Below are 22,201 nucleotides of genomic sequence, written 5' to 3'. Positions count from 1 at the left end.
GGACTAGATTACGACCTCTCGTAACTTGCGAAACCTCGCGGCTGTTTATTTTCAGCTTTTAGCTATTACATTATACCTCTGTAGTAGATGTACAAAAGAATCTATGAAGCAAGATCACCGCTCCTTCCTCCTCTCTCGTTTCCTGGGACGTTCGACCGGCTCGTCTTCATCGCTCTCACTCTCGCCCTGATCGTCTTCATGTTCTTCACCCTCGCTGATCTCTTCCTCATCATCCCATTCCCCACCGTCTTCATCTTCTCCGTATTCCTCAGCATTCCCGTCTTCCCCGCCTTCCTCGTCTTCCTCCTCGCTAGCGTCCTCATCTCCCTCTCCCTTCTTTCCTTCAGCTGCCTTTTTCCGCGCGACGTTTCTCTCCTGTTCTTCTCGCCTCTGCTTTCGAAGCCTCTCCTTTTCGGCGTGTGATTTCTTCTGTGCTGCCGTCTCTGCTTTCGATTTTTTCACTGAATTGAGTTCAGATGGGTGGGTTGAGTAGGGTGGGATTTGGGAGGTGCCGATCAGTAACAGGCACACAGAGAACACAATGTAATCAATAAAAAGAAGTGAAATGGATGAATGGAAATGGAACACACCGAATTTATGATACATGACCGCACCCTCCTTACCCGGGATACCTTCTGTAATCTTAACGAGTTGAAGTTCCATCCTTGGACCGATCTCGTCTAGTCGTACGGCTCGGCGCGTACCTCGTTTATTGTTCCTCCCAACGTAGTCGTCTGCAAGTGAGACGGCGTCAGCGTCGTCGTCACCTGCAGCACTGGATGCGCTGGATACAGCAGATTCGTAACCGTCGGCGCCTCCTTCGGAACCTGGAGGACCGGGATCGCCGCGACGGCGGAGGAGGAAATCGGCTACGTCTTGTTCGCGGCTGAGGTCTAGGGCGCTTTTCGTAGACTTAGATTTCGCGGGTTTACCTTCAAGAACCTTGCGCACGCGTCTGGAGACGCCGTAGGGTTTGACGGTGATGAGGTAGTGTCGGACATCGACTGTGTCGTGGTCGGGGTCGTATTGGACGAGAACGACGCGTCGGGCGGAGCTGAGGGTGAGTGTTTGGGGTGAGAGGGGTGGGAAGAGGGATTGGAAGGATTTCATGAGGAGGGTGAGGTGGGGTGGTGTCGTTGGGGAGGGTTGGGGGAAGGATGCGAGGACGAGCTACGGGAGATAAAACAAAATACGTTGAGATGTAGAGGATAGTAAACGGTAATGAAGCGTACCAGAGGCGGAGTAAGGTACTCTAAACCCATACTGCGCGCGTGCTTTTTGGTGTTGAGTATGTCCTTTGAAAGACTATATTTTTCGACGCGAAAAGTAAGAGTAGGACCAGCGGGAAGCCTGACCATGCGCATGTACGGCGCGATTGGGGTGAGGGTGAACGCGAGGAGATGAGAGACATGGAGAGCAGGAGCAATCGTCAGATAGTCTCTGAGCTTGTTCCGAGCGCGTTCCTACGAATGTAATGAGAATTCAGCCTGCTTTCAGTACTAATGGGTTGACAGACCTTGAGGCGGCTTGCGGTGTTTGGTTCCATGAGTTTTCTAAGGTCGCGGACGAGCTGACTGAGGGAGGCGCCGACCTGGCCATGTTTGATGATGAATGAGCTCGGACCCTTGTCTATAGCCTCGACAGGGGCCTTGACATGTGTTCTGTTTTTTCTACGGCGGGCCATGGTGTGCCAGTAATACTAACAGACCCGAGCAGGATGAAATATAAAATTTGGTCGGCGACGTGCGTGGGAGTGATCGACGGTGATCGACGACAAGGAACTGTTGCTTAGAGTGCTCGCTGCTCTCGTCGCCTGCCGCTCGCAGCCCTTGCCTCGTCCCTCGTATCTCTCATTATTATTCTTCCTTCTCGCTGTTCTCTCTCTAGGCGCTGTCACCCATCGGCATTGTGTCCGGTCCCGCTGCTGTCGTCGGCAGAGTCGATTATTATTATTTCTGGTCGGGGCTATTACACGCGCGCCCACTAGTTCTCCATCCCCTTTTTGTCTCTACTCCCGTCTGGCACGGTCCACAACACAAACACACCCCCGCGCTCTCTCTCCCACTCTCTCCGCTCGCCCCGCGCCCTCGTGTCTATCTCAGCTCCGCCACCACGGAGCCACGCGCCCCCGGCTGCCTCTCATCTCGATCACATCGCGGTACGTCAATACCTCCTCTGTCTTCTATCTGAGCATACATCCCAAATATGTCTATGCCCATCTCTGCTGCCCATCACTCACTGATGTCTTCTTCCTCCTCCTCCAGTGATATATTCCGCCTCAGCCCGGCCTATCCTTTTCCAGCGCACCGCGCGCGACCTCCGCAGTTTTCTCTGAAGACCACACGGTTCTTCTTACCGCCGCCCGCAGCCCATGGACCGCTTATATGACCTTCCTCCACGCTCAGCGTCCATGCCTTCTCCAGGCACGGTCTTCCCTGCAGGGTACTTTCAGCCTCTCTCGGGCGGCGCAGCGCCGACACAGGGCTATCCATCTAGAAAAATGTCTGCGCGGAGGGACTCTGAGATGGTACTTTCTGAAGGCCCAATCACACCTCCCGATTCACCCGGCCCCGAAGACGTGTCAATGAGCCTCCCAGTCCAAAGTCAAAGCCAGGCTCAGAGCCAAATTCAACTTCAGCAGGTGCAGCCACCTCTGGAAATCGTTATGGAGGACGCCCAACGACACACAGTTCAGGTGCAGGTAGAATATCCTGTAACCCCCGTCTCGCAAGTACCGGAGACTCCTGACGCGATGGAGGAGGATACAAGGCAGGATGATCAGAGCTTGTCGATTGTGCGACAGCCTGTGCGTTCGCTTTCGCAGGAGGGCCTGAATTTACCTGGTACGAATACATTGAAGCTGACGGATTTTGAGGTTCGCGGGACGCTCGGTAAGCGGACCCCCTTTTTTATGCGTATTTGTTGTTCATTTTGTTCTTTCAGGGACTGGCACATTTGGGCGAGTATTGCTCGTGCGCCTTCGGAACTCATCTGCTCGACAGGACTCTGCGAACTATTTTGCCATGAAAATACTTCGAAAGAGCGAGATTGTGCGGCTCAGACAGGTCGAGCATGTAGCTGCTGAGCGATACATTCTTTCACGCATTCGGCACCCATTCATCGTCGACCTTTATGCTACCTTCCAAGACGATTTAAACGTGTATATGCTTCTGTCATACGTGCCCGGTGGCGAACTGTTCACACATCTCCGACGCGCACAGCGATTCACACCCGACGTAACACGCTTTTACCTCGCAACGATCGTACTTGCACTCAAATACCTCCATTCCTTCAACATCATCTACCGAGACCTCAAACCGGAAAACTTACTCCTCGACTCGCGTGGTTACCTCCGTCTGACAGACTTCGGCTTCGCGAAGATTGTGGAGGATCGTACGTGGACGTTATGTGGCACTCCCGAGTATCTCGCTCCCGAAATCATTCAATCAGACGGTCACGGGAAGGCAGCTGACTGGTGGGCATGTGGCATTCTGTGCTACGAGATGCTTGTTGGCTTCCCGCCGTTCTTCGCTGAGACGGCTTATGGGATATACGAAAAGATCCTTGAGGGGCGGATCGCGTGGCCGCGTGATATGGATCCACTTTCGCGGGAACTCATCAAGGCGTTCTTACACCCTGATAGGAGCAAACGACTTGGGAATATGATTGGGGGACCGCAGGATGTTCTGGACCACCCTTGGTTCAGGGGTGTTGACTGGGGCGCTCTTGAGCGGCGTGAAATCAAGGTATGGATACTTTTAGCAGTGATGCGGGTGTCTTTTTTTTTGGATGTTTGCTGAATATGTTCTCCTCAAGGCGCCGATTATCCCACATACCAACTCTTCTGACGACACGCGGCACTTTGCTCGATTGGAACTACCATCGGAATATGACATACCAGGTCTTGTTCCTGGCGAAGAGCCACCTCTTCGCCCGCTTCAGCGTTATGAGCAAATTGATTATAACTATACGCACTCGATCCCTGTGTAGCCCCTCCTTTCACCCTCGACCGATCGGCCTGGCTTGAATTTATATTTGCTTATTTTTACCTGTTCTCCCTCGCTGTGGACGCACCCCCAACCCCGACCTTAACCCCGACCTCACTTCTCCTTAATTGTTTTATATTTTGGATATACGGCTTGCTCTTTCCTTTTCCTTTTTTCCTTTCCTTCCTGACTTGTCTTGTCTTGTCTTGCTAAGGACACTGTCATTTCTCTGGGCTGTTTCTTTTCCTGTTGTGTTCCCCTTCGCGTTACCTGGTTTCATTCCTCTTGGTCATCCAATCCACTTTCTAATTACTATCGTCTATCTCCCTTGCTGGTTTATCAATTAGTACCCGCTCCTTGACTACTATTTTTCCTTTTCTTACTACTTTTGCGTCTTTATTCTCATCTGCTTGGTCTTCTTGCCGTCTCCTTTGTTATTGCTACTGCTGCTTGAGTCAGATAGTATAGTCTTGTCGTTTTGTCGTTTGTCTGCCGTCGTCCGTTTGTCCGTTTGTCTGTCCTCCATGTAGCCCACTTGCTTCGTTCCGGCTTGTTTTAGTGTATGATTTAGCTAGCTCATTCTCGTATTCTGCTTTAATGATGATATATCGTTGTTACCCTCCATCTGAATTATGCGTAATGCGATGAGAATGATAATATATCGCAGTGCAGAATGTTAATAATAATGCAAGAAGGACAGATGCCGTGTATCTAGATGTCTAAATGTCTAAACAACGGTCATGACCACGTCTCCTCCACTCGTCAACGAAGGTGGTACGGCGGGAGATGAAGATGAAGATGATGAAGATAAAGGAGCGATGTCAAGTCCAGCAACAGCACATCTAAGAGCACGTTCCCAAGCTTCCTCAACCACGTACCCACCAGCACGCATGATTCCCTCTCGGTCTCTCCGAACAGCTTCACTCGTGGGGTCATAATACCCCGCGCTGCGTAATGAGTAACGGTCCTCGTATGCGTACCAGTCGTCCTGGATTGGTACGTGCGGGACGTCTGGAATCGCGTTTTGCAAAGCTGAACGAGAGCGGAGAGATCGAGAAGGTACGTCTGCTGCTCTCCGTTCCCTCTCCCTCTCTTTCTCCTTCTCTCTTCTTTCCTTCTCTCTCAACCGCCTCGCAGCTTCCCTCACCAACTCCCGCGCATCCACCCCCTCCTCACTATTCTCCAAAGCACTAATCAACTCCTCCCTCTCCCGCATTTTCTTCTCTCTTTCCGATTGTTCTTCGAGAGCGAGTTGACGGGCACGGTCTTCGCGTGCGAGGCGGTCGAGAGCTTCTTGTTGACGGAGAGTGGAGGCGTAGGATTCGTCGCGTTGGATGTTGCGTGAGATGAGTTGGGCGTTTTCGGATCGGTATTTGGTGATGCGGGATTCGGTTTGGGGGACGTTGATGTCGTTTATTAAGTTGAATGCTAAAAAGAGAGGTGTGGATGAGTGAGGAAGAAAGGAGAGAAGGAAGGGGGAAGAACGAACTGATGTCTTCGACTTCTTCGAGGTAGTCGTTGTATGATTTCAAGTCGGGGAAGTCTTCTCTATGTTTATTGAAGCTGGAGGGGAGGGGGGAAGAATATCAACACCATACTTCAGTATAACACCAAAAGTTTCAACTCGCACTCACTCCTTCGCCAACCGTCTCCTAACAGCAACCTCCTTCTCAACCACAAGGTCCTCAAAAGTCTGAGGCATAAACGCCAACTTCCTCAATGTCCTCCCACAAATCGGACACGGTGCCGGACCCAAAGTAAATAACCTGTCAATACAGGATTCACACATTTTGTGATAACAGGCGCTGACGAGGAGACGAAGACGGGGGTTGAGGTAGCGATCGGATTTACAGACGGGACATTGGTCGTCTTGGGAGGAGTATTCGGAGACTTTGCCTGTTGAGTCTTTGACGCCGCCGCCGCCGCCTGTGGTGAACGTGTAGGACGTTGTCGTCGTTGATGCTGTTGTTGTTGACGGTCCGCCATTTGTTACAGTGCTAGTGCTGGCGTTGGTAGAAGTGCTACCCGCAGTGGATGGAAGGCCGCCTGAGGGAGTGGAAGAACGCGTACTTTGTGCTGAGGATGGAAGGGCGGACTTGCGTATGACTGTTCCACGTAGCCAGCTTGAGTTCGGTTTGGACATCGCGCTGACGAGAACGCGGTCGCGGTCGTAGGAAAGTAGAATACGCGCTGGACGTTGTGGCGGACGTTGACTAAGGAATCCGGTTACGGACAGCCCGACTCGGTGCGTCGCGCGTCATCATCCTCCATTAAAATTAGCATACTTACTTATACACTTCCCACCATGTCATTGTCTATCCCTAACGTTGACGCTCATCTCGACGCACAGCTCTCCTCGTCCTGGCGCGTATATCTACCAAGTCTCTCTTCGCTCTCCTCTTTACTGCTCTCGCTCTCGTTCTGGCGCGCTTCCCTCAAATAACATCGTTCTTCTCTCGCTCGCTCTCTAGCATAATGTCATCTACAACTACAGTTACTTCTCCGCCTGCATCCACCATCCCCAAGTCAGATGCAGAATGGAAAGCCGCACTTGACGCTCTACCGTCAACGCCCGAGAAGATCCCTGCGTTCTTCTTTGGGCACGGTTCACCTCTCCTCCAGTTCCCGGACCACCTCTTGGGTGGTAGGGGCGCAATGGAGGAACACGCAGGTCCGAAGGGCCCTCTTGCTCGTTTCTTGAAGGATTTTGGACCGGCGTTGCTGGAGAAGTATAAACCGAAGGGTATACTTGTCTTTAGTGCTCATTGGGAAACGGAGGGGGAGCGGTTAGGTGTGTACTGTGCACTATTTATACCTCATACTACTAGACTGTGTGTATGTATGCTAAACATGTGCTGCAGTAACCGACTACGGAGACGACCAACCTCTCCTAATGGACTACTTCGGCTTCGACCGGGAAATGTACGAACTCCAATTCAGCTCGAACGGCTCATCCGAACTCTCCCAACGCGTCGTCTCAGCATTCACCTCCTCGGGCTTCCTCGCACGCACAACCACAAAGGACCAAGCCCGCGGTCAAGACGGCCGGGGGTTCAATGGCCCCGGACTCGACCACGGCGTCTTCATTCCCTTCCGTATCATGTTCGGACATACATTCACCGACGTACCTATCATCCAAGCGAGTATCGACGGGAACCTCAGTCCCGAAGGGAACTGGGCTGTCGGGAAAGCAGTGGCGAAGTTAAGGGAAGAAGGGATTTTGGTCCTTTCTGGTGGACTTACGATACATACGTTCCAGGATTGGTCGGCGTTTGCGGAGAGTACGGCTAAGCCTGTTTATAAGGAGTTTAATCAGGCTATTTTGGAGGCGGTGCAAAAGCCTGAGGTATGTTCCTCCTTTCTTCTCCATCTTTCAAATTACATTGGAATTCTCAAGGAAATTGATTTTGGATTTGTATAGCCGGAGTTGAAAGAGGCGCTTGTGAACCTTACGAAGCATAGAGGGTTCAGGCTGGCTCATCCGAGAGAAGAGCATTTCATACCCATTTATGTTGCTGCTGGTGCTGGTGAAGGTGGAGAAGCAAAGATCGTTGCAGGAATATATAGTGCTCCGACGATTGCTTTTGGTTTATAGAATCTGAGTTTCGGGCTTCTGTCGTGAAGTAATGCTTTGTGTAATGGAACAAATGTAATCTATATAGCTATGGATGTCCTGAAGTTCAGTCCTACAGTAATGCAAAGGTATTCGCAGACGTTCTGTATGCAGCCTCAACAAAGTCAGAGACGTGTAGTTAAAAGACATACGCATACACACAGAATCTAGTAAAACGCTACTATAAACCGCTCAAGAAAGCAGCCAAACCACCTCCTTCCGGATCTCCTCCATCTTTTCGGGACGCACTTTGCTTTTGGTCCCTTGAACGAGCGAGCATCTCCTGCAAACCAGCTTTCTTTTTCTGTCGCTTGGCGGCCGAGTTAGATTGCGGTTTTGAGAAATTTGAAGAAGATTGAGAGCCGCCTGGACCGGCAGCAGACGCTAAGTTACGAAGTATTGGGTTCTCGGTCTTTCGTTTGCCATGGGACTTGGTGCTGATATCAGTGGTAATATCAGAGCTTGCTTCGGTCTTCTCGTCCAATACCGGCGGCGTATATTGCGCACTGTCCGCTAGTAACGAGGGCGTTAACGAAGTTGACTCAAGACCCGTCCCGGGCGACTCAGAACGAGATGTAGGATGCGAATGCGATGCGGCGCTCATATCTCCAGCACTTCCATCGCTCCGCTCTATGGCCTGAGATCCGCAGTAACCACATACAGCGCATGTTATCTCCACGCGACGACGACGAGGGCCATGCACAGGGGGAGGAGGGATATTAATTGCCTCTTTCCGAGTATGAGTCTGAGATTGCGAGGAGGCGTGCATTGTGTTTTTATTTTTTGCAGCCATTGTTTTGCTTGTTCTTCTATGTTTGGAAGGCTGCGAAGCGAGGCGCGTGGTCACGGGCAGGTAGGTGCATCGTGGACAGTGTAGCGGTGATAGAGGCGGGGCATAGGGTTGAGTGCGTGCACGTGTTGAATGTAGGGCAGCGAGAGAGGGAGAGACTGAGGAAAGCAAGTAGGAAGTGTTGAGGATGTGCTTTGCAGTGAGCAGGTCCGAAGAGTCCATTGTGGGTCATGTGATGCGCTCTCTGCCGCATAAAGAGGTGACTGTGACTGACTGTGACTTCTATTGTTGCATTGTCGTCGGACTGAAATGGAATGATCGGCGCGTCGGGTTCTGTCCCGGTCCCTGACTCTTCGCTCTGTCTGTGCTGCTTATTGTTATTGTCCTGTCCTTTTCTAACCGCGTTCCCCTTCAAAAATGCACGCCATTGCCCATCACCCTTCCGCGCCGCTCCCCGTCTTCCTTTGCATCCCACCATCACCTCCCCAACTCTACCTGTGCTCTCTGTTGCCCGCTCAGCACCCTCTTTCAGCTCTACTTTGCCACTACAAAATCACTGTCAACTGCAATCATGTCCCTTGCACACCACAAGTCCCATTCCATATCTTCTCCAATTGCTCAGCCTTTCCCTTCGCCCGCACATTCTCCTCCTATCAGGCCGGTCTACAAGACTCGCCGCCCGTCCCTCCAGAACACAATGTCACGGTTCAAAGACTCCCTCAAGGAGCGCATACAGGAGAACGTACAGGCTGTCCACGGTCACGTACATCGTCGCGCACATTCGAATAGCTCGCGTGCGAATGACGGAGCTGATGAACAACCACGCCCAGTCTATATCTCAGAGCCCAAACTAAATGGCTCCGCAGATAGCTTGCCATCCACACGGCTAGCCCCTCTCGGTTCGGGCGCAATCGTCGTTGGCACGCCCCAAGAGGCTCTCGCACTCTCTGCGCAAAAGGGCGGATACCGCAATTCACCCGCGGCCGCATCGGCGCCTTCGCATTTAAACCAGTTCCACAGACAGCAGCCTGCGACGGTCGAGGAGGAAGACCTCGAGTTCGACCAGCAGTCCCTACAAAGTCCGCCATTGCCACCTCTCCCTCAGTCAACAAGTCCGACCTCACCTACAATGCAAACACGTGGGCTACAACAACAAAGAGGAGACTGGCCTCAGCCAAGACGTTCAGCAGAATCAAATGCTAGCGGAACCAGCCAGGCGAGCGGTAGTCGCGGCTTGCGCCCTGTCCTGCCTGATCAGCGCTCGCAGGGCTCCTCCGTAAAGAACCGAAGAGGGTCGCCTCTCGCACAATCTAATCAAGAACTCCCCGCCGAAGAGCTTGTGTATCAGGCACGATCACCCTCTGTTGATCGACCGAGATCCAATCCCAATCCCGCCGAGTATTTCAATGCGGCAACAGACGAAGCTGAGACAACAACAGCACCACTCCAGCTCCAGCAACGAAAGTCTGGACCGGAGGCCGCTGTACGACCTGAGTCGCATTTCTCATCCTTTTCTGAAGCGCAAGTGCGGGTTGAAAGCGAGTGTTTCGCTGCTGCGCCCCAGCTTCCTCTTGACCTTGCCACTGCCCTTCCTCAGCCTCCGTTTGGGATGCTGCTTATGTCTAACCTCCCCGCGAACATGCATAAAGTAAATCCTAGCAAGATTATCGTCGTTCTGGAGACGGGCGAGACTACGTACAAGACGACGCTGAAGACGCTCACCTCTCGGCCTTCTCACCTCGCAAAGCATCTCAGCGAACTTGTCTCCTCGACCGGAGCGACGAATGGGGCTGCGCAAACATCACTTAGCGAGGACGAAAACGTGAACGGCGATGCGGGTTCCGTGTACTCTCAACACAGCGAGTTCGAGGACTCGGAGGACGAGAGCAACTATGCAGGTTTCAATTCGTTATTCCAGGACCATCTTACGTCGACGGGGATTATCAAGCCGCGAAAGATTAAGCGCAAAGCAGATGCAACGTCTATGATGCATGTATTTTTGGATAGGCCGGGTACACCGTACGTCGCTCTTGTTTCCTATTAAGAAGCTCACTTCACTCATTTATTTATTTTAGATATGCACATATTATTGCGTATCTTCGCGCACCTCACCTAACATCCCATCCGGGCGGGATGCTACCCTACGGCGCACGTCTCTTCCCAGCCGCGCGACATTCCTTCGCAACCGCTCGTCTAGAAGCACTCCTCGACCTTCGTGACGAAGCAGCCTACCTCGGACTAGGCGACCTCATGCGACTCTGTGACGAGGAACTCGCAGGACAAGTCCCACTAGCAGGCGAAGAAGTCGGGCGGTCAAGTATACACAGCACACACACTCTCTGCGAGTCTACAACAGGTTCGAACACGAAGAGTGGGAAGGGCGGGGAGAGTATGAGCGTAGACGTTAGTCCGGCCATGCAAAGTGTTGACATACCTATCGTACTCCCCACCCACGAATCTCGAGCTATCTCGGGGAATAATGTTGTAAAGATGAAGACGCTCTCGACAGATTCGCATGGTTCGAATGCTTCGTCGAGTGCATCATCGAAACGGGAGCGGAGAGCCGGGCATGTTGATCTTGAGACGCAGAAGACGAAGATGCCGAATGCGTCGCAGTTGAGGGGGAGGGCGAAGCCTCCTGGTAATTATATCTAAGTGATTTCTCGGTTTTTGAGTTTTGTTTCTTGCTACGATTTTGTTTTTCTTATGCCCAAACTATGTTTCTTCGGGCTGGTTTCCGTGTTCTGCCTGTTAACTTGGGGTTGTTTTTCTTTGTCACCAGTAATGGCCGTTCTGATTCCCCGTTACCTGTTTAATCATACCACTCTCCTTTCTTACATCTGTTGCCCTTTCTATCCTTTTCTTTTTCCTTTGTTTATTTTTTCTCCTTATTCATCCTTCCTATGATCTTGGTAAACTTTCTAAACGGACTGTATACGCTACGCTAATACTCCGTTGTTTTCTTTCACCTTACGACCTCATCACTTTACTCTACGCACTCTACGATAACCACAGATGAATGAATGTCTTACGTAGTACAAAGCCCACGAATAACAGTCGAAAAAGACTTTGCAAACTTATTTAGCTTTGCTAGCCCTGGACCTTTGCAGGAATGTGATGACGGCCGTCTTCAAGGAGTGCAGCAGTCTGACTCCAGAGCAGGACAATTACGCCTTTCCGTCGTCGGAAGAGCACCCACAGAGCAATGATTAATGTAATATATGTAACAACAGGGTTTGGGGAGGAAGTTTATTATCCGATGCTTTGACTTCGATCAAAATGTAGTAAGTATTAAGATCCGAAACTACTAATATTAGTGCAAATGAATGACTCGGACTCGGAGGAGCTGGCGGGTCAAGAACAATAACAATAACAGAGGGGGGATGGAAGTGTGTGAAATACATGTAATACATTCACGCACGCTAATTTCATTAGTTCCTTGTCACTTTGGGTGGGAATCGACAGCAATTGACAGTCTTATTTTCAATTGTGTGAAGGTCAGTGGAAGAATGAAGGGTTGATTATATAGCATATTGTCTTTTTATAAGAAGGTCTACATATAGCTGCTCTTAGTGATTCTTTTCTAAGTTCCGAGTCTGTATCTAAAGTTAGGATATATACAACAAAAAATAAAAAATCCTAAAGCCCTCTACCGGAACTAGCTCGCTGCATCCCTTTGAGTGAGTGAATACCCCAGTACATTGATGCACAGCATGAGTAATGAGATCCATCACCCTGATGAAGATAGCCTAGATTACCGACCGACTAAGTCTCGATCATGTTCGATCACAGACCGGCTCTCGAACGAACGAAAAGGAACGTGCAACGCTGCTATCAAAAACGCGCTTCGTTTGTGTTGATGAGATTGGGCGCACGGCGATGAGCTCGGACGGGGTAGAGAGAAAGGGACATCTCATCATTTAATCAGACTAGCAATTAGTTAGTTAGAATCACAGGTTTCTTTCTTCAAATGAGATCTGTTCTATTGAATGAATGATTGACCAGCCGGAAGGGTCCGAGGGACGAGGATTTGAGGTGGTAAAGTTCATTTCGGAATCGGATGCATCTTGAAAAATAAATTGTTCCCAATCTATTTTCCCCTCTCAGTAACGTTATGCTACATAAGTGAGCCTATATGACCAATGTTAGTGGTGTTATACTTTGTAAAAAAATTAGTTAGAAGGTATTTGTATTTCTTCGAATACTGTAATGCAAAGAATACATGACATGCAGGAGAAAAATACCAGAGATGAATACTACGCATACATGATCCGTCCAAAATCCTATGCATCAAATTATTGTACTAGTCGTGAGAATTAATGTGCTTTGTGAATAAATGGCTGCAATGCGGAAATCCAGAGAAATTTATGGATACAAGCTACAAATAACCAGAAGAGGACGGACGCATTAAAGAGAAAACCAAAAGGAATATAATAATACAATGTCTGCTACGCTACTAATTTCAATGCTCCGCCTCACTTTACGACTTCACTTGTAACTATTCTACGTGCCCAACGTTCTTGGTCTGTAAGCAGGTCCCCAAGTGGGAAATATAAAATCTGATAACGATCTTTCAGACTGAAGAGATGCATGAGGTCAGCATGAACTGAGGAACATCGAAAGACAGGTGTGTCGGAGATGATTTAAATCCGACTTACCCAACCTTCTTTGGCCTCAGTCGAAAGAACTCAAGCATGCTGGCATATTCGGTATCCCGAAGCGTTGCTTTAGGAGTAGAATTTGACGGTCGAGGAGCCTGCTCAACCTCAAATACCTCGTCATCTGATATCTCGATGACCTCCTTGTTCTTGCCCTTCGAACCGTCTGACATGTGTAGACCACCTCTTACGCGCTTTAGATTACGTCCAATGTCCTCTTCAGATCGTCGCTTCTTGGTATTAGCAAGGATCGACTCCTTTTGCTTATGCTTTCGAGGGTGTAACACGGCATTCATGATCTTTGAGGTAGAGATACCATGGAAGTGGTGGTGGTTATCCTCTTGGGGCTGTACCGGCGCTACCTGCGACGCTTTCGCAGCTAGGCGAGCAATAGCGGCAGAACGAGCCCATGCCTTGGGACGTCTGGACATAGAAACTTAGGTAGTCCCACGAAAAGGAATGAAGATAACATCTTACCGTGAAGGATCGAAACACAAGAGGTTGGTTGAGCCATCTTTCGTACGTTCGTACCCGACGATCGTACGCGAGTGGCCCTTATGCTGGAGGATGAGTGGCATACGATCCGTGACTATGACAGGACTCGCCCCTCGTAGAGCTTCATCTACTGTCGTCTTTACCCTTGCACGGTGCCTCATGTCGCGAGCGTCATGAGAGGGTTCCGAGAAGTAGGTAACGATCCATCGCAGAACGGCATCCGCATTCGATTCAACGTGCGGAAAGTCCACGAGCCGGCTTGGAATGCTACGTGAGAGGAAGGCGACGTACAGTTCGGCGGTTCCTATCCATTTCTTTGTTCCGACAAGCTTGTTCTTCAGATCAGCTGCGCCTTCAGGATCGTACCCACTCTTCCAAGCGTCTTCAATCCATTGCTGGAGATTGCGGACGCCTGGAGGTGAAGGATAATCCAGCGCAGGAAAGTATAGAGGCTGCACTTGTTGATCCATGAGGGCTGTGCACGCCATGAGGAAGTTTCGGTAACTACATTGTGTTAGTTTCTGAATTTGACATCAAAATAATTAGTCATGTTAGTGATCCTCACCCGCAACCCCAGCCTAAATCCCATCGTTCAGTGCCCACGTGGACCATGCCCTCATAGCATAGAGCTGCTCGAACTGTTTGTCCCTTCGCATGCGACTTTAACAGAGCTTGCTTTAGCAGGGGTATAAGACCTATATACGACAAGTTAGGCAATGGGAACAAATTGCGCTGAAATACTATTCGAACCAGGCGTAAAGTTGGAAGGTGGAGATGTGGCTTGTGAATGATGCCAAAAAACGTTCTGTTTTCCTATGGGAGGTTGTGGTGCATTTTCCGCCGTACTGTTCTCGGATTGCTTGGTCGTGTTAGGTGATTGACCCTCCTGACGGCTTGTATCCGCCGAACTCGAGATATCAATGACTTCTGGAGATTCCGACTGTAGCTCTGAAAAACAAATGTTACGGACTACCATGAAATATATAATTGTGGTACTGACGGTCCGGGGAAGCACAACTGAAGTGTTCCTCGTAGTGTGCTTGTCTCTGCGAGACAGTGTCCTTAGTGAGGGAAATACGGCATATCTCACAGATTATTTCTACAGTAGAACTAAGGACGGTATAATGAGTTAACAGAGCCGCTCTTTTTGTATGATAAATACGGAGGATACCCACTCAACTGGCTGGACGATTTCCACATCGTCGTCTTCGTCCATGGCGGCGAGAAGAGCAAAGTGCCAGCGGCGCAGTTAGCAACTCAGCATGCTGAATTGGTTGCACCGTCGCGTCATTAAGGAGGATCCACACTGGTCACGTGCTTATACAGCGCCGCGCGTCCTGGACTCGCTGTGTACACTGTACGCGTAACACGACTTCTTTACTGCAATCTTCTGTCCTCTATTGAACTACTGGAACATGTCTGGCTCATACGATCGCGGTAGGTACTTGTTTACGACATAAGTCGTGGTCAAATCTGACAAATTTCTTTTAGCACTCACCGTCTTCTCGCCTGATGGGCATCTATTCCAGGTATGTTGGGTTATAGTACCATCGTAAACCCAACTTATAAAGTAATACAGGTAGAATATGCTCTCGAAGCCGTCAGGAAGGGTACATGCGCAGTGAGTGACGTGCATCCGTGATAATATGCTTTCACTTGTTTACGGTGCATTCACAGGTCGGTGTACGCGGCAAGAACGTCGTGGTATTGGGTGTCGAGAAGAAATCCGTTCTGCAGCTGCAAGATCCTCGAACTGTTCGTAAGGTTGTTATGCTCGACGATCACGTTTGTCTAGGTTACGCTGGTAAGTAGGTCTGTAAGGTATTCTGAGATCGTCCGCTAAATGTTATGTGCCGTCTCGTAGGCCTCACGGCGGACGGACGCGTCTTGATTGACAAGGCGCGCGTCGAGTGCCAGAGCCATCGTCTGACTGTCGAAGATCCAGTCACCGTGGAGTACATTACCCGATACATCGCGGGTATTCAACAGGTACGTATAATCGATATTCAGGAGCGTTAGATTTCTCGATTCACTAGTGTCCCGTGGTAGCGCTATACGCAATCCGGAGGCGTACGGCCATTCGGTATTTCCACCCTTATTATTGGCTTCGATCCCCATGACTCGAGGCCGCGCCTCTACATGACAGAGCCGAGTGGAATTTACAGTGCTTGGAAAGTAAGTGATCTCGGATGGAAGTTGCGAACATTAATTTAAAGTAATACTTTCCTTATAGGCGAATGCTATCGGTAGATCATCCAAAACAGTACGAGAGTTCCTCGAGAAGAACCACAGAGATGACATGACGCGGGACGAGTCCATCAAGCTCACTGTAAAGAGTCTCTTGGAAGTTGTACAGACTGGCGCGAAGAACATCGAGATCAGCGTCATGGATGGCTACGGAAACGTCTCGGTATGTCATAATCAATGGTCATTATTGTGTATCTCAGTAACTTATGTGTATTCTAGAACTTGGATCTTGCCCAGATTGAGAGCATTGTCTCTGAGATTGAACGTGAAAAAGAAGCAGGTGGGATCCAATGCTTTGTCTAATTAATACTGAGAGCTTACGTCTTCGTTTTTGCAGAGGCGGAGCGGAAGCGGACAAGATTGGCAGCTACGGCTGCTGGGCAAGCGGCAATGGGCTCACGAGCAGACGTGCCACCGTCGGATGCATAGATGTGCTTATTATTGTACCGATCTTTGTCATTTGCAATGGAAAATATTTTCTGTAGCAGTTCATTGTCGAGGTAGCTCTTGATTAGCAGGCGATAAATTGCAAAACTTGTACACAAACTTGGAATATCTGGAATCTGTTGAGCTTGCAATTGGTCAAAAATCGTGGCTGTGCCATATATGGTCCGTTATAGAAAGCAGATCACTAGGACTGGGAAATAACTTGACACGCATCCATCTCAGTCCATTCGTTGCACTCTCCTTACCACTTCCTCTTACCTGGGGGTTATACTAACTAGGATGGCAGGGAATACCTCATCAATCGCTCTTTCTGTGTCCAAAAAGCATGTAATATGCTCCGAGATTTTATCCGTTACATCTGCCATGCGCAAGAACTCCCGATGGGCTGCAAGTGCGCAAACGCCACTGTACGCTCGGGATGATGCACTTGCAGCGAGCATGGGTCTGAGACGCCATGGAGGGAGCTCCGATATGCTTCAGGGATCTTCCAAGCAGGAAGTCTTGCTCATGGCGAACTTCCTTGAGCTGAAGAGAGAGGTCTTGGATGCCCGAGGTATGTACACGTTTACATACGTGTTCTAAATATTACTAACTGATATGTTATTCTATCAACAACGTTCTAACGTGAAGAAATCGAAAATTTTCCTCTATCCACGCTCCTTTCGCCATTCTTCGCGTTGATCCGTTCTCCATTGTCAACGGGTCCTATTACTTCCGCGGCGCTGGCGGCCATCCATACTTTCTTCGTCCTGGGATTTGTTTCGCCTGACGCTCCCGATCTTGAACATATTCTTGCGGAGCTCAGTAGTACCGTGTCGAATTGCAAGTTTGAGGCGAGCGACGCGTCCGGTGACGAAGTGGTGCTGTACCGAATCATGGCTGTTATTGAGCAGTGCATGTGTGGTCCTGCTGGCAGTACTCTCGGCGATGTAGAGGTTTGCGAGATGTTGGAAACTGTTCTGACAAACTGCTGCCAAATGAGACTTAGCGGTATGTGTATTCTCATCCCATCATACTTAACGCTAATTGGATTCGGTTTGGAAGAAATCCTTCGAAAATATGCCGAATCAACTATGCACGCGGTCGTGCGTCAAGTATTCAGCCGACTGTATTCACTCGACGCTGAGGAAGAAGAAAGAAAACTAGCGGCCTTAAATACGGACTCATCGGAGAACGAACTCACGATGAATGTACAAACGGGACAGAATCCTCCGACCGATGCTCCCTTTACAGCGGCACAAAACAATCTGGATCCTTCTACTCAGCAGGATAACGCGACATTGGTCGAAGGGAGCACGACTAAGAAAGAGGATAAAGCTGACCCTAGCCGTGTACCAACTCCAGTGCCCAGAAGTGAATGTGCGTACACTACCCAAGTAATCGTTCACATGCTGATATACTATATCCATGAAGATGGGCTGCCGTCTATTGTTGAATTACTTCGTGTGCTCGTAAAGATCTTAGATCCAAACGACCGTACTCATACCGACTCAACACGACTTACGGCTCTTCGTATCCTTAACACCGCCTTCGAAGTTGCAGGTTCTCAGCTAGGCTTGTATCCCACCTTAATGAACATCATCCAGGACGAGGGCTGCAAGAATCTCTTCCAACTTGCTCGAGCAGACAATCCAAATGTCCTATACATGTCACTGCGCGTCATTTCGTCTATGTTAGAGACAATGCGTACGCATCTGAAGCTTCAGCAGGAACTCTTCCTCTCTTTCACGATTGACCGCCTCACCCTTTCTGCGCCTACAAGGGCACAAATCGCAACTATGGCGCAGCAAAAAGGTCTCATTGCATCACCACGACCTGGAACTCCGTACTCTGGCACACCTAATGCATCCACTCCGACGCTCGTCGAGCCGGACGAGGAGAACACTGGTCCATCGAGACCCGCTATTCTTCCGGCAAAGGGCGAGACGAGGGAGCTTATGTTGGAAACATTGAGTCAAATTGCTCGATACCCAGGATTTATGGTCGATCTCTTCATGAATTATGATTGTGATGTGAACTGTGAAGACCTCTTCGAGAAGCTTGTAAGCTTCTTGACCAAGGTAAATCGCTTATCCATTTTCGCTGCGTCTGCTGACGATATCTTTAGGGAGTATACGGCTTGCCTGTTGCAGGTCCCCGAGAATTAGCTCAGCAGACGTCACAACTTCTGTGTCTTGATTTACTACTCGAATTCATTAACGGCATGTGTGATAGGGCAAATCAAGTGAGTAGATCAATGTCGACTAACGAGTATTGCTCAAATGCTGACGTTCTACTTTTTTTAAACTGCAGCAAGAAGGACCATGGTCTCCGGTACGTTTTATAACTTGATATCGAGTCTTGATCCTGACCGCTAGTAGGACCTTCCATCTCCTCAAGAAATACTGGAATCAAAGGCGCGGAAACGGCTTGTATTAACAGGCGCATCCCGTTTCAACACTAAACCCAAAGTCGGACTCTCATTCCTGGAAGAGAATGGCCTTATATATGCAGATCTGTCGGGCACAGTGAGTCGGCAGAAAAGTCTGGCAAAGTTCCTTAAGAGTTGCGCGAGGCTTGACAAGAAGCTCTTGGGAGATTATCTTTCGCGGCCTGAAAATATTGATGTCCTAAAAGCATTCATCGAGTTGTTTGACTTCAAGGGTGTACGTCATTCTGCTCTGCTTCTGCGACGACGGACATTTACTAAGTCTGCGAAATCCCGCAGAAACCAGTAGCTGATGCTCTACGGGAGCTCTTGGAGAGTTTCCGCCTGCCTGGAGAGTCTCAGCAGATCGCTCGTATCACTGAGACGTTTGCCGAGGTCTATTTTGCTACTGGCCCGGGTATGTGACAAAGCGTTGCGGTTATTCCTGGGCTTGACTTAGATTATTCCCAGCGGAAATTAAATCACAGGATGCTGTCTACATCCTGACCTACTCGATCATCATGCTAAACACAGATCAGCACAGTCCTCAAATCCGCGTGAGTACAGGTGACTGATGCCTTGTCATTGTCATGAAGCTCACGCCTGATCAGAAACGAATGACACTGGAGGATTATCAAAGGAACCTCCGTGGGCAGAATGACGGAGAAGATTTCTCAACTGAGTTCCTCGTGAGTTATGTAAGAGGCTATCCTTCGCCACTTCTTTGACATGTCGTTTCTGTGAAGAATAACGTTTATGAGTCGATCCGGAAACGAGAGATCGTGATGCCAGAGGAGCATACTGGTCAGGTTGGCTTTGGTTATGCTTGGAAAGAGCTATTAGCCCGAACCCGAGTATCTGGTGAGCGCCGCCTCCTTACGCGTTCTACACTTTTGTGACCGATTTTGTTAGGCAAGCTGTATTCGAGCAATTCGTCTGCTTTCGACTTTACTATGTTTAATTCAGTCTGGCGATCTGTCATTGCTGCCATAGCCTTTGCTTTTACGACTTTCGATGATGACTATACTGTGCAACGTGCTATAACGGGCTTCAGACAAGTGGCGACGTTGGCCGGTCACTTCCAATTACCAGAGGTCCTTGACTATGTGGTCGTTTCTCTCTCGCAGGTGTCGAGTCTCGTTCCTGACACGCTCGTTACGCGGGTGCCTCACTATCCTGTTGTGGAAGTGGAAGGACAGGATGTGCAGGACGTGACAGTATCCTCTCTTTCTATCAAGTTTGGTACCAACTTCAAAGGCCAGCTAGCTGCGGTCGTACTTTTCACCATCATTAATGGCAATGGTAATGCTGTTAGGGAGGGATGGACGCAGGTTTGTTTGCAAATTGATATCTCCGTGATTATTATTGACGGAACGCAATAGATTTTCGAGATATTTACGAACCTTTTTATCCACTCATTGCTTCCTGGACCGATGCTCAAAGCGGAACAATTCATAAGCGAAATACCCTTGCATGCTACTGTACCCCAGCCTCGTCCAGCTCGGGGAGACGGTGGCCTGCTTTCTGCTCTGTCATCGTATCTCATGACGCCCTACAGCTCAAGCTCTGAGACGATACCGGAGGCTACCGATTCAGAGATTGAGAACACGCAAATTACGATCGACTGCATAAATGCATGTCGGCTTGAGGAGTTATATTCACAAATCCCGTCTGTTTTCCATCTTATCTTACTATTCTTATTATTGACATGTCTGGCATCCCAGTGCTCTATCAGGTGACGCTCTCGTCTGGGCTGTCAGAGCGCTCGAGGCATTGGCACATGAACGAACAGTTGCGCGGCTCAAACAAGAAATTGATGATACAACCGCACCGAATTCTCCAACCCCATCTCGCAAATCCCAGCCACCACCTCAGTCTCTTTCTTATGATCCCGCATCCGCCTTCTTGCTTGAGATGATGGTTAGCATTATCACCAAAACTCCTCAATACATTGATGAGACATGGTGAGTGCTATTTCAATTTATACAAGAAGGAGGGTATATTCATAGTTCTATACAGGCCCGTTGTGTACGAGCATTTGTCGGCTTTGCTTTCCTCGGCGACTAGCTACAACATACTCCTTGTTGAGCGTGCCATAGCGGGATTATGGCGTTTGTTACTTGTTATTGCGGACAAAGTACGCTCACTCTTATATAGAGCTCCTGTCCGTTGTCTCATCGTTCTGTTGCTTTTCTTAGCCTGCACTACGAGACCAGCTATACGTTTCTCTCGACCTGATGGGAAGCTTACCGGCAACAGTGACAAATTCTGTCGGAGAACAGATCATCGCTGGTGTCGTACAACTTGTAAAGACACGCAGGGATATTATAAAGTCACAGACAGAATGGAGCCTAGTAATTGCCTTGATGCGCCAGTCAATGAAACAGCCTGCTGCTTCTAGGCAGTGCTTCGATCTGTTGACGACACTTGTTGTCGACGGTACTGAGCAATGTGTTACAACAGACAACTTTGCTGGTCTGGTGGGCTTGTTGGACGAATATGCGTCAGCCGCAGGTTCCGTCGTCGAAAATGCAGGTCATCACGATAAGCGGAAAGAGGCGGAAACTCCGTTATTGTGAGTAATCTAACGTCAAAGGAAGTATAAGAATAAAGTTAATGACGAATGGCTATCTAGCGAGCTGGCCCTCCAGCGCGGAAAACAATCCGTCGATCTACTCTTCGATTTGAAGAAGTTTATCCCCCGATTCACGGAAAGCGAGCACGTTCCGGCAGAGCAAGTCTGGAAACAGTGTAGTCTTCCGCTTATCTGTGCGCTCTCCCGACAATGCACGAATGCCTCTCGAGAAATCCGACATACGGCACTCATTCACTTACAACGGATCCTTCTGGGCCAACAGGTCCTTCTACCAGGTGTCGATGGTGCTTCCGAAACCGTGTTCAGCCGGGTCGTATTCCCATTATTGGATAACTTGTTACAACCACAAATTATGAAACGTGACCCGCGCGGAATGCCTGAGACGCGTCTTCGCGCATCTGTCCTGCTGTGCAAGGTATTCATGCAGCTCGAGGTGAACGATGAAGCGAAGGAGAAGGAGATTCGTGAGTTGTGGATGTCGATTCTTGACTTGCTCGATCGGTTGATGAATGCTGATCGACGAGACCAACTCGTAAGTCCCTTCCACCTTTATTGTCTCGCTTCTAAATAACGAAAAAAATCCCTTTTGCTGACTTGTTTGTACGTCCTAATCAAACGCAGTTCGAAGCTATTCCCGAATCCCTGAAGAACGTCGTACTAGTCATGAACGCAATGGACATCCTCGTCCCTCCTGCGCCCGAAGATAAGAGGACTAAACGACAAAAAGAGCTCTGGGATGTCACGCATGAGCGCATCGAGCGTTTCCTTCCTCGATTCCTGGACGAGGTTATCCCCTCGCCACCGCCGCCGCCACCTACTGCAGCTGCTCCTCCTACGACAGCGCTGGCACCAGCAATCCCCGCTCCGGAAGCTGCAACTCCTTCGGAACCATCTGCACAAGCATAGATACTGTAAATCCCGTGCTCTCCATATAGTCCTGTCATATACTGTGCCTTGCTTTT

General features: G+C 49.5%; 8 protein-coding genes across 8 annotated transcripts; 5 read left to right on the top strand and 3 right to left on the bottom strand.

The window, feature by feature from the left end:
* Positions 1–114: 114 nt before the first annotated feature.
* On the bottom strand, positions 115–1,684 carry FOMMEDRAFT_79069 (Brix-domain-containing protein; the record flags this gene model as incomplete). Its single annotated transcript, XM_007263821.1, has 4 exons — positions 115–461; positions 591–1,170; positions 1,233–1,463; positions 1,517–1,684. The coding sequence occupies 4 exons, from the start codon at positions 1,682–1,684 to the stop codon at positions 115–117; spliced, it is 1,326 nt and encodes a 441-aa protein (XP_007263883.1).
* A 1,068-nt stretch (positions 1,685–2,752) lies between these two features.
* Positions 2,753–3,990, top strand: FOMMEDRAFT_79283 (Pkinase-domain-containing protein; the record flags this gene model as incomplete). The annotated part of the gene is made up of 3 exons (XM_007263820.1): positions 2,753–2,891; positions 2,944–3,746; positions 3,817–3,990. 3 exons carry the CDS (start codon positions 2,753–2,755, stop codon positions 3,988–3,990), a joined length of 1,116 nt encoding a protein of 371 aa, XP_007263882.1.
* Positions 3,991–4,649: 659 nt separating this feature from the next.
* On the bottom strand, positions 4,650–6,129 carry FOMMEDRAFT_166084 (CDK-activating kinase assembly factor; the record flags this gene model as incomplete). Its single annotated transcript, XM_007263819.1, has 3 exons — positions 4,650–5,414; positions 5,476–5,549; positions 5,621–6,129. The coding sequence occupies 3 exons, from the start codon at positions 6,127–6,129 to the stop codon at positions 4,714–4,716; spliced, it is 1,284 nt and encodes a 427-aa protein (XP_007263881.1). The 3' UTR covers positions 4,650–4,713.
* Positions 6,130–6,347: 218 nt separating this feature from the next.
* On the top strand, positions 6,348–8,465 carry FOMMEDRAFT_118979 (Extradiol ring-cleavage dioxygenase, class III enzyme, subunit B). Its single transcript, XM_007263818.1, has 3 exons — positions 6,348–6,777; positions 6,848–7,332; positions 7,408–8,465. Exons 1-3 carry the CDS (start codon positions 6,462–6,464, stop codon positions 7,579–7,581), a joined length of 975 nt encoding a protein of 324 aa, XP_007263880.1. The 5' UTR covers positions 6,348–6,461; the 3' UTR covers positions 7,582–8,465.
* A 387-nt stretch (positions 8,466–8,852) lies between these two features.
* FOMMEDRAFT_17970 (uncharacterized protein) lies at positions 8,853–11,436 on the top strand. The gene is made up of 2 exons (XM_007263817.1): positions 8,853–10,408; positions 10,465–11,436. Exons 1-2 carry the CDS (start codon positions 8,961–8,963, stop codon positions 11,042–11,044), a joined length of 2,028 nt encoding a protein of 675 aa, XP_007263879.1. The 5' UTR covers positions 8,853–8,960; the 3' UTR covers positions 11,045–11,436.
* Positions 11,437–12,339: 903 nt separating this feature from the next.
* Positions 12,340–14,758, bottom strand: FOMMEDRAFT_26585 (DUF1671-domain-containing protein; the record flags this gene model as incomplete). Its single annotated transcript, XM_007263816.1, has 10 exons — positions 12,340–12,479; positions 12,656–12,672; positions 12,869–12,967; positions 13,048–13,470; positions 13,525–13,809; positions 13,834–14,046; positions 14,108–14,237; positions 14,389–14,490; positions 14,543–14,652; positions 14,718–14,758. 10 exons carry the CDS (start codon positions 14,756–14,758, stop codon positions 12,340–12,342), a joined length of 1,560 nt encoding a protein of 519 aa, XP_007263878.1.
* Positions 14,759–14,947: 189 nt separating this feature from the next.
* FOMMEDRAFT_17969 (N-terminal nucleophile aminohydrolase) lies at positions 14,948–16,321 on the top strand. Its single transcript, XM_007263815.1, has 9 exons — positions 14,948–14,979; positions 15,034–15,071; positions 15,122–15,163; positions 15,220–15,346; positions 15,407–15,531; positions 15,592–15,717; positions 15,776–15,952; positions 16,009–16,069; positions 16,127–16,321. Exons 1-9 carry the CDS (start codon positions 14,958–14,960, stop codon positions 16,216–16,218), a joined length of 810 nt encoding a protein of 269 aa, XP_007263877.1. The 5' UTR covers positions 14,948–14,957; the 3' UTR covers positions 16,219–16,321.
* A 182-nt stretch (positions 16,322–16,503) lies between these two features.
* Positions 16,504–22,145, top strand: FOMMEDRAFT_145161 (Sec7-domain-containing protein; the record flags this gene model as incomplete). The annotated part of the gene is made up of 18 exons (XM_007263814.1): positions 16,504–16,789; positions 16,867–17,226; positions 17,281–17,595; positions 17,650–18,296; positions 18,344–18,460; positions 18,529–18,549; positions 18,597–18,881; positions 18,944–19,061; positions 19,115–19,200; positions 19,255–19,332; positions 19,390–19,504; positions 19,556–19,974; positions 20,026–20,312; positions 20,368–20,607; positions 20,663–20,780; positions 20,842–21,218; positions 21,279–21,771; positions 21,861–22,145. The coding sequence occupies exons 1-18, from the start codon at positions 16,516–16,518 to the stop codon at positions 22,143–22,145; spliced, it is 4,635 nt and encodes a 1,544-aa protein (XP_007263876.1). The 5' UTR covers positions 16,504–16,515.
* Positions 22,146–22,201: the final 56 nt, after the last annotated feature.

Source organism: Fomitiporia mediterranea (genome assembly GCF_000271605.1).
Source record: "Fomitiporia mediterranea MF3/22 unplaced genomic scaffold FOMMEscaffold_3, whole genome shotgun sequence".
Classification (NCBI taxonomy): domain Eukaryota; kingdom Fungi; phylum Basidiomycota; class Agaricomycetes; order Hymenochaetales; family Hymenochaetaceae; genus Fomitiporia; species Fomitiporia mediterranea.
Note: the sequence above shows the minus strand (reverse complement) of the source record. Positions and strands in the feature narration are given on the sequence as shown.

What these genes read in the sequence shown, in the direction of transcription:
- FOMMEDRAFT_118979 (XM_007263818.1), top strand. Translation starts at nt 6,462, where the DNA reads ATGTCATCTACAACTACAGTTACTTCTCCGCCTGCATCCACCATCCCC. An exon ending in AACGGAGGGGGAGCGGTTAG is followed by an intron (nt 6,778 to 6,847) that starts GTGTGTACTGTG and finishes CATGTGCTGCAG; the next exon opens with TAACCGACTACGGAGACGAC. An exon ending in AGGCGGTGCAAAAGCCTGAG is followed by an intron (nt 7,333 to 7,407) that starts GTATGTTCCTCC and finishes GGATTTGTATAG; the next exon opens with CCGGAGTTGAAAGAGGCGCT.
- FOMMEDRAFT_17970 (XM_007263817.1), top strand. Translation starts at nt 8,961, where the DNA reads ATGTCCCTTGCACACCACAAGTCCCATTCCATATCTTCTCCAATTGCT. An exon ending in TTGGATAGGCCGGGTACACC is followed by an intron (nt 10,409 to 10,464) that starts GTACGTCGCTCT and finishes TATTTATTTTAG; the next exon opens with ATATGCACATATTATTGCGT.
- FOMMEDRAFT_17969 (XM_007263815.1), top strand. Translation starts at nt 14,958, where the DNA reads ATGTCTGGCTCATACGATCGCG. An exon ending in CGTTTGTCTAGGTTACGCTG is followed by an intron (nt 15,347 to 15,406) that starts GTAAGTAGGTCT and finishes GCCGTCTCGTAG; the next exon opens with GCCTCACGGCGGACGGACGC. An exon ending in ACATCGCGGGTATTCAACAG is followed by an intron (nt 15,532 to 15,591) that starts GTACGTATAATC and finishes GTCCCGTGGTAG; the next exon opens with CGCTATACGCAATCCGGAGG.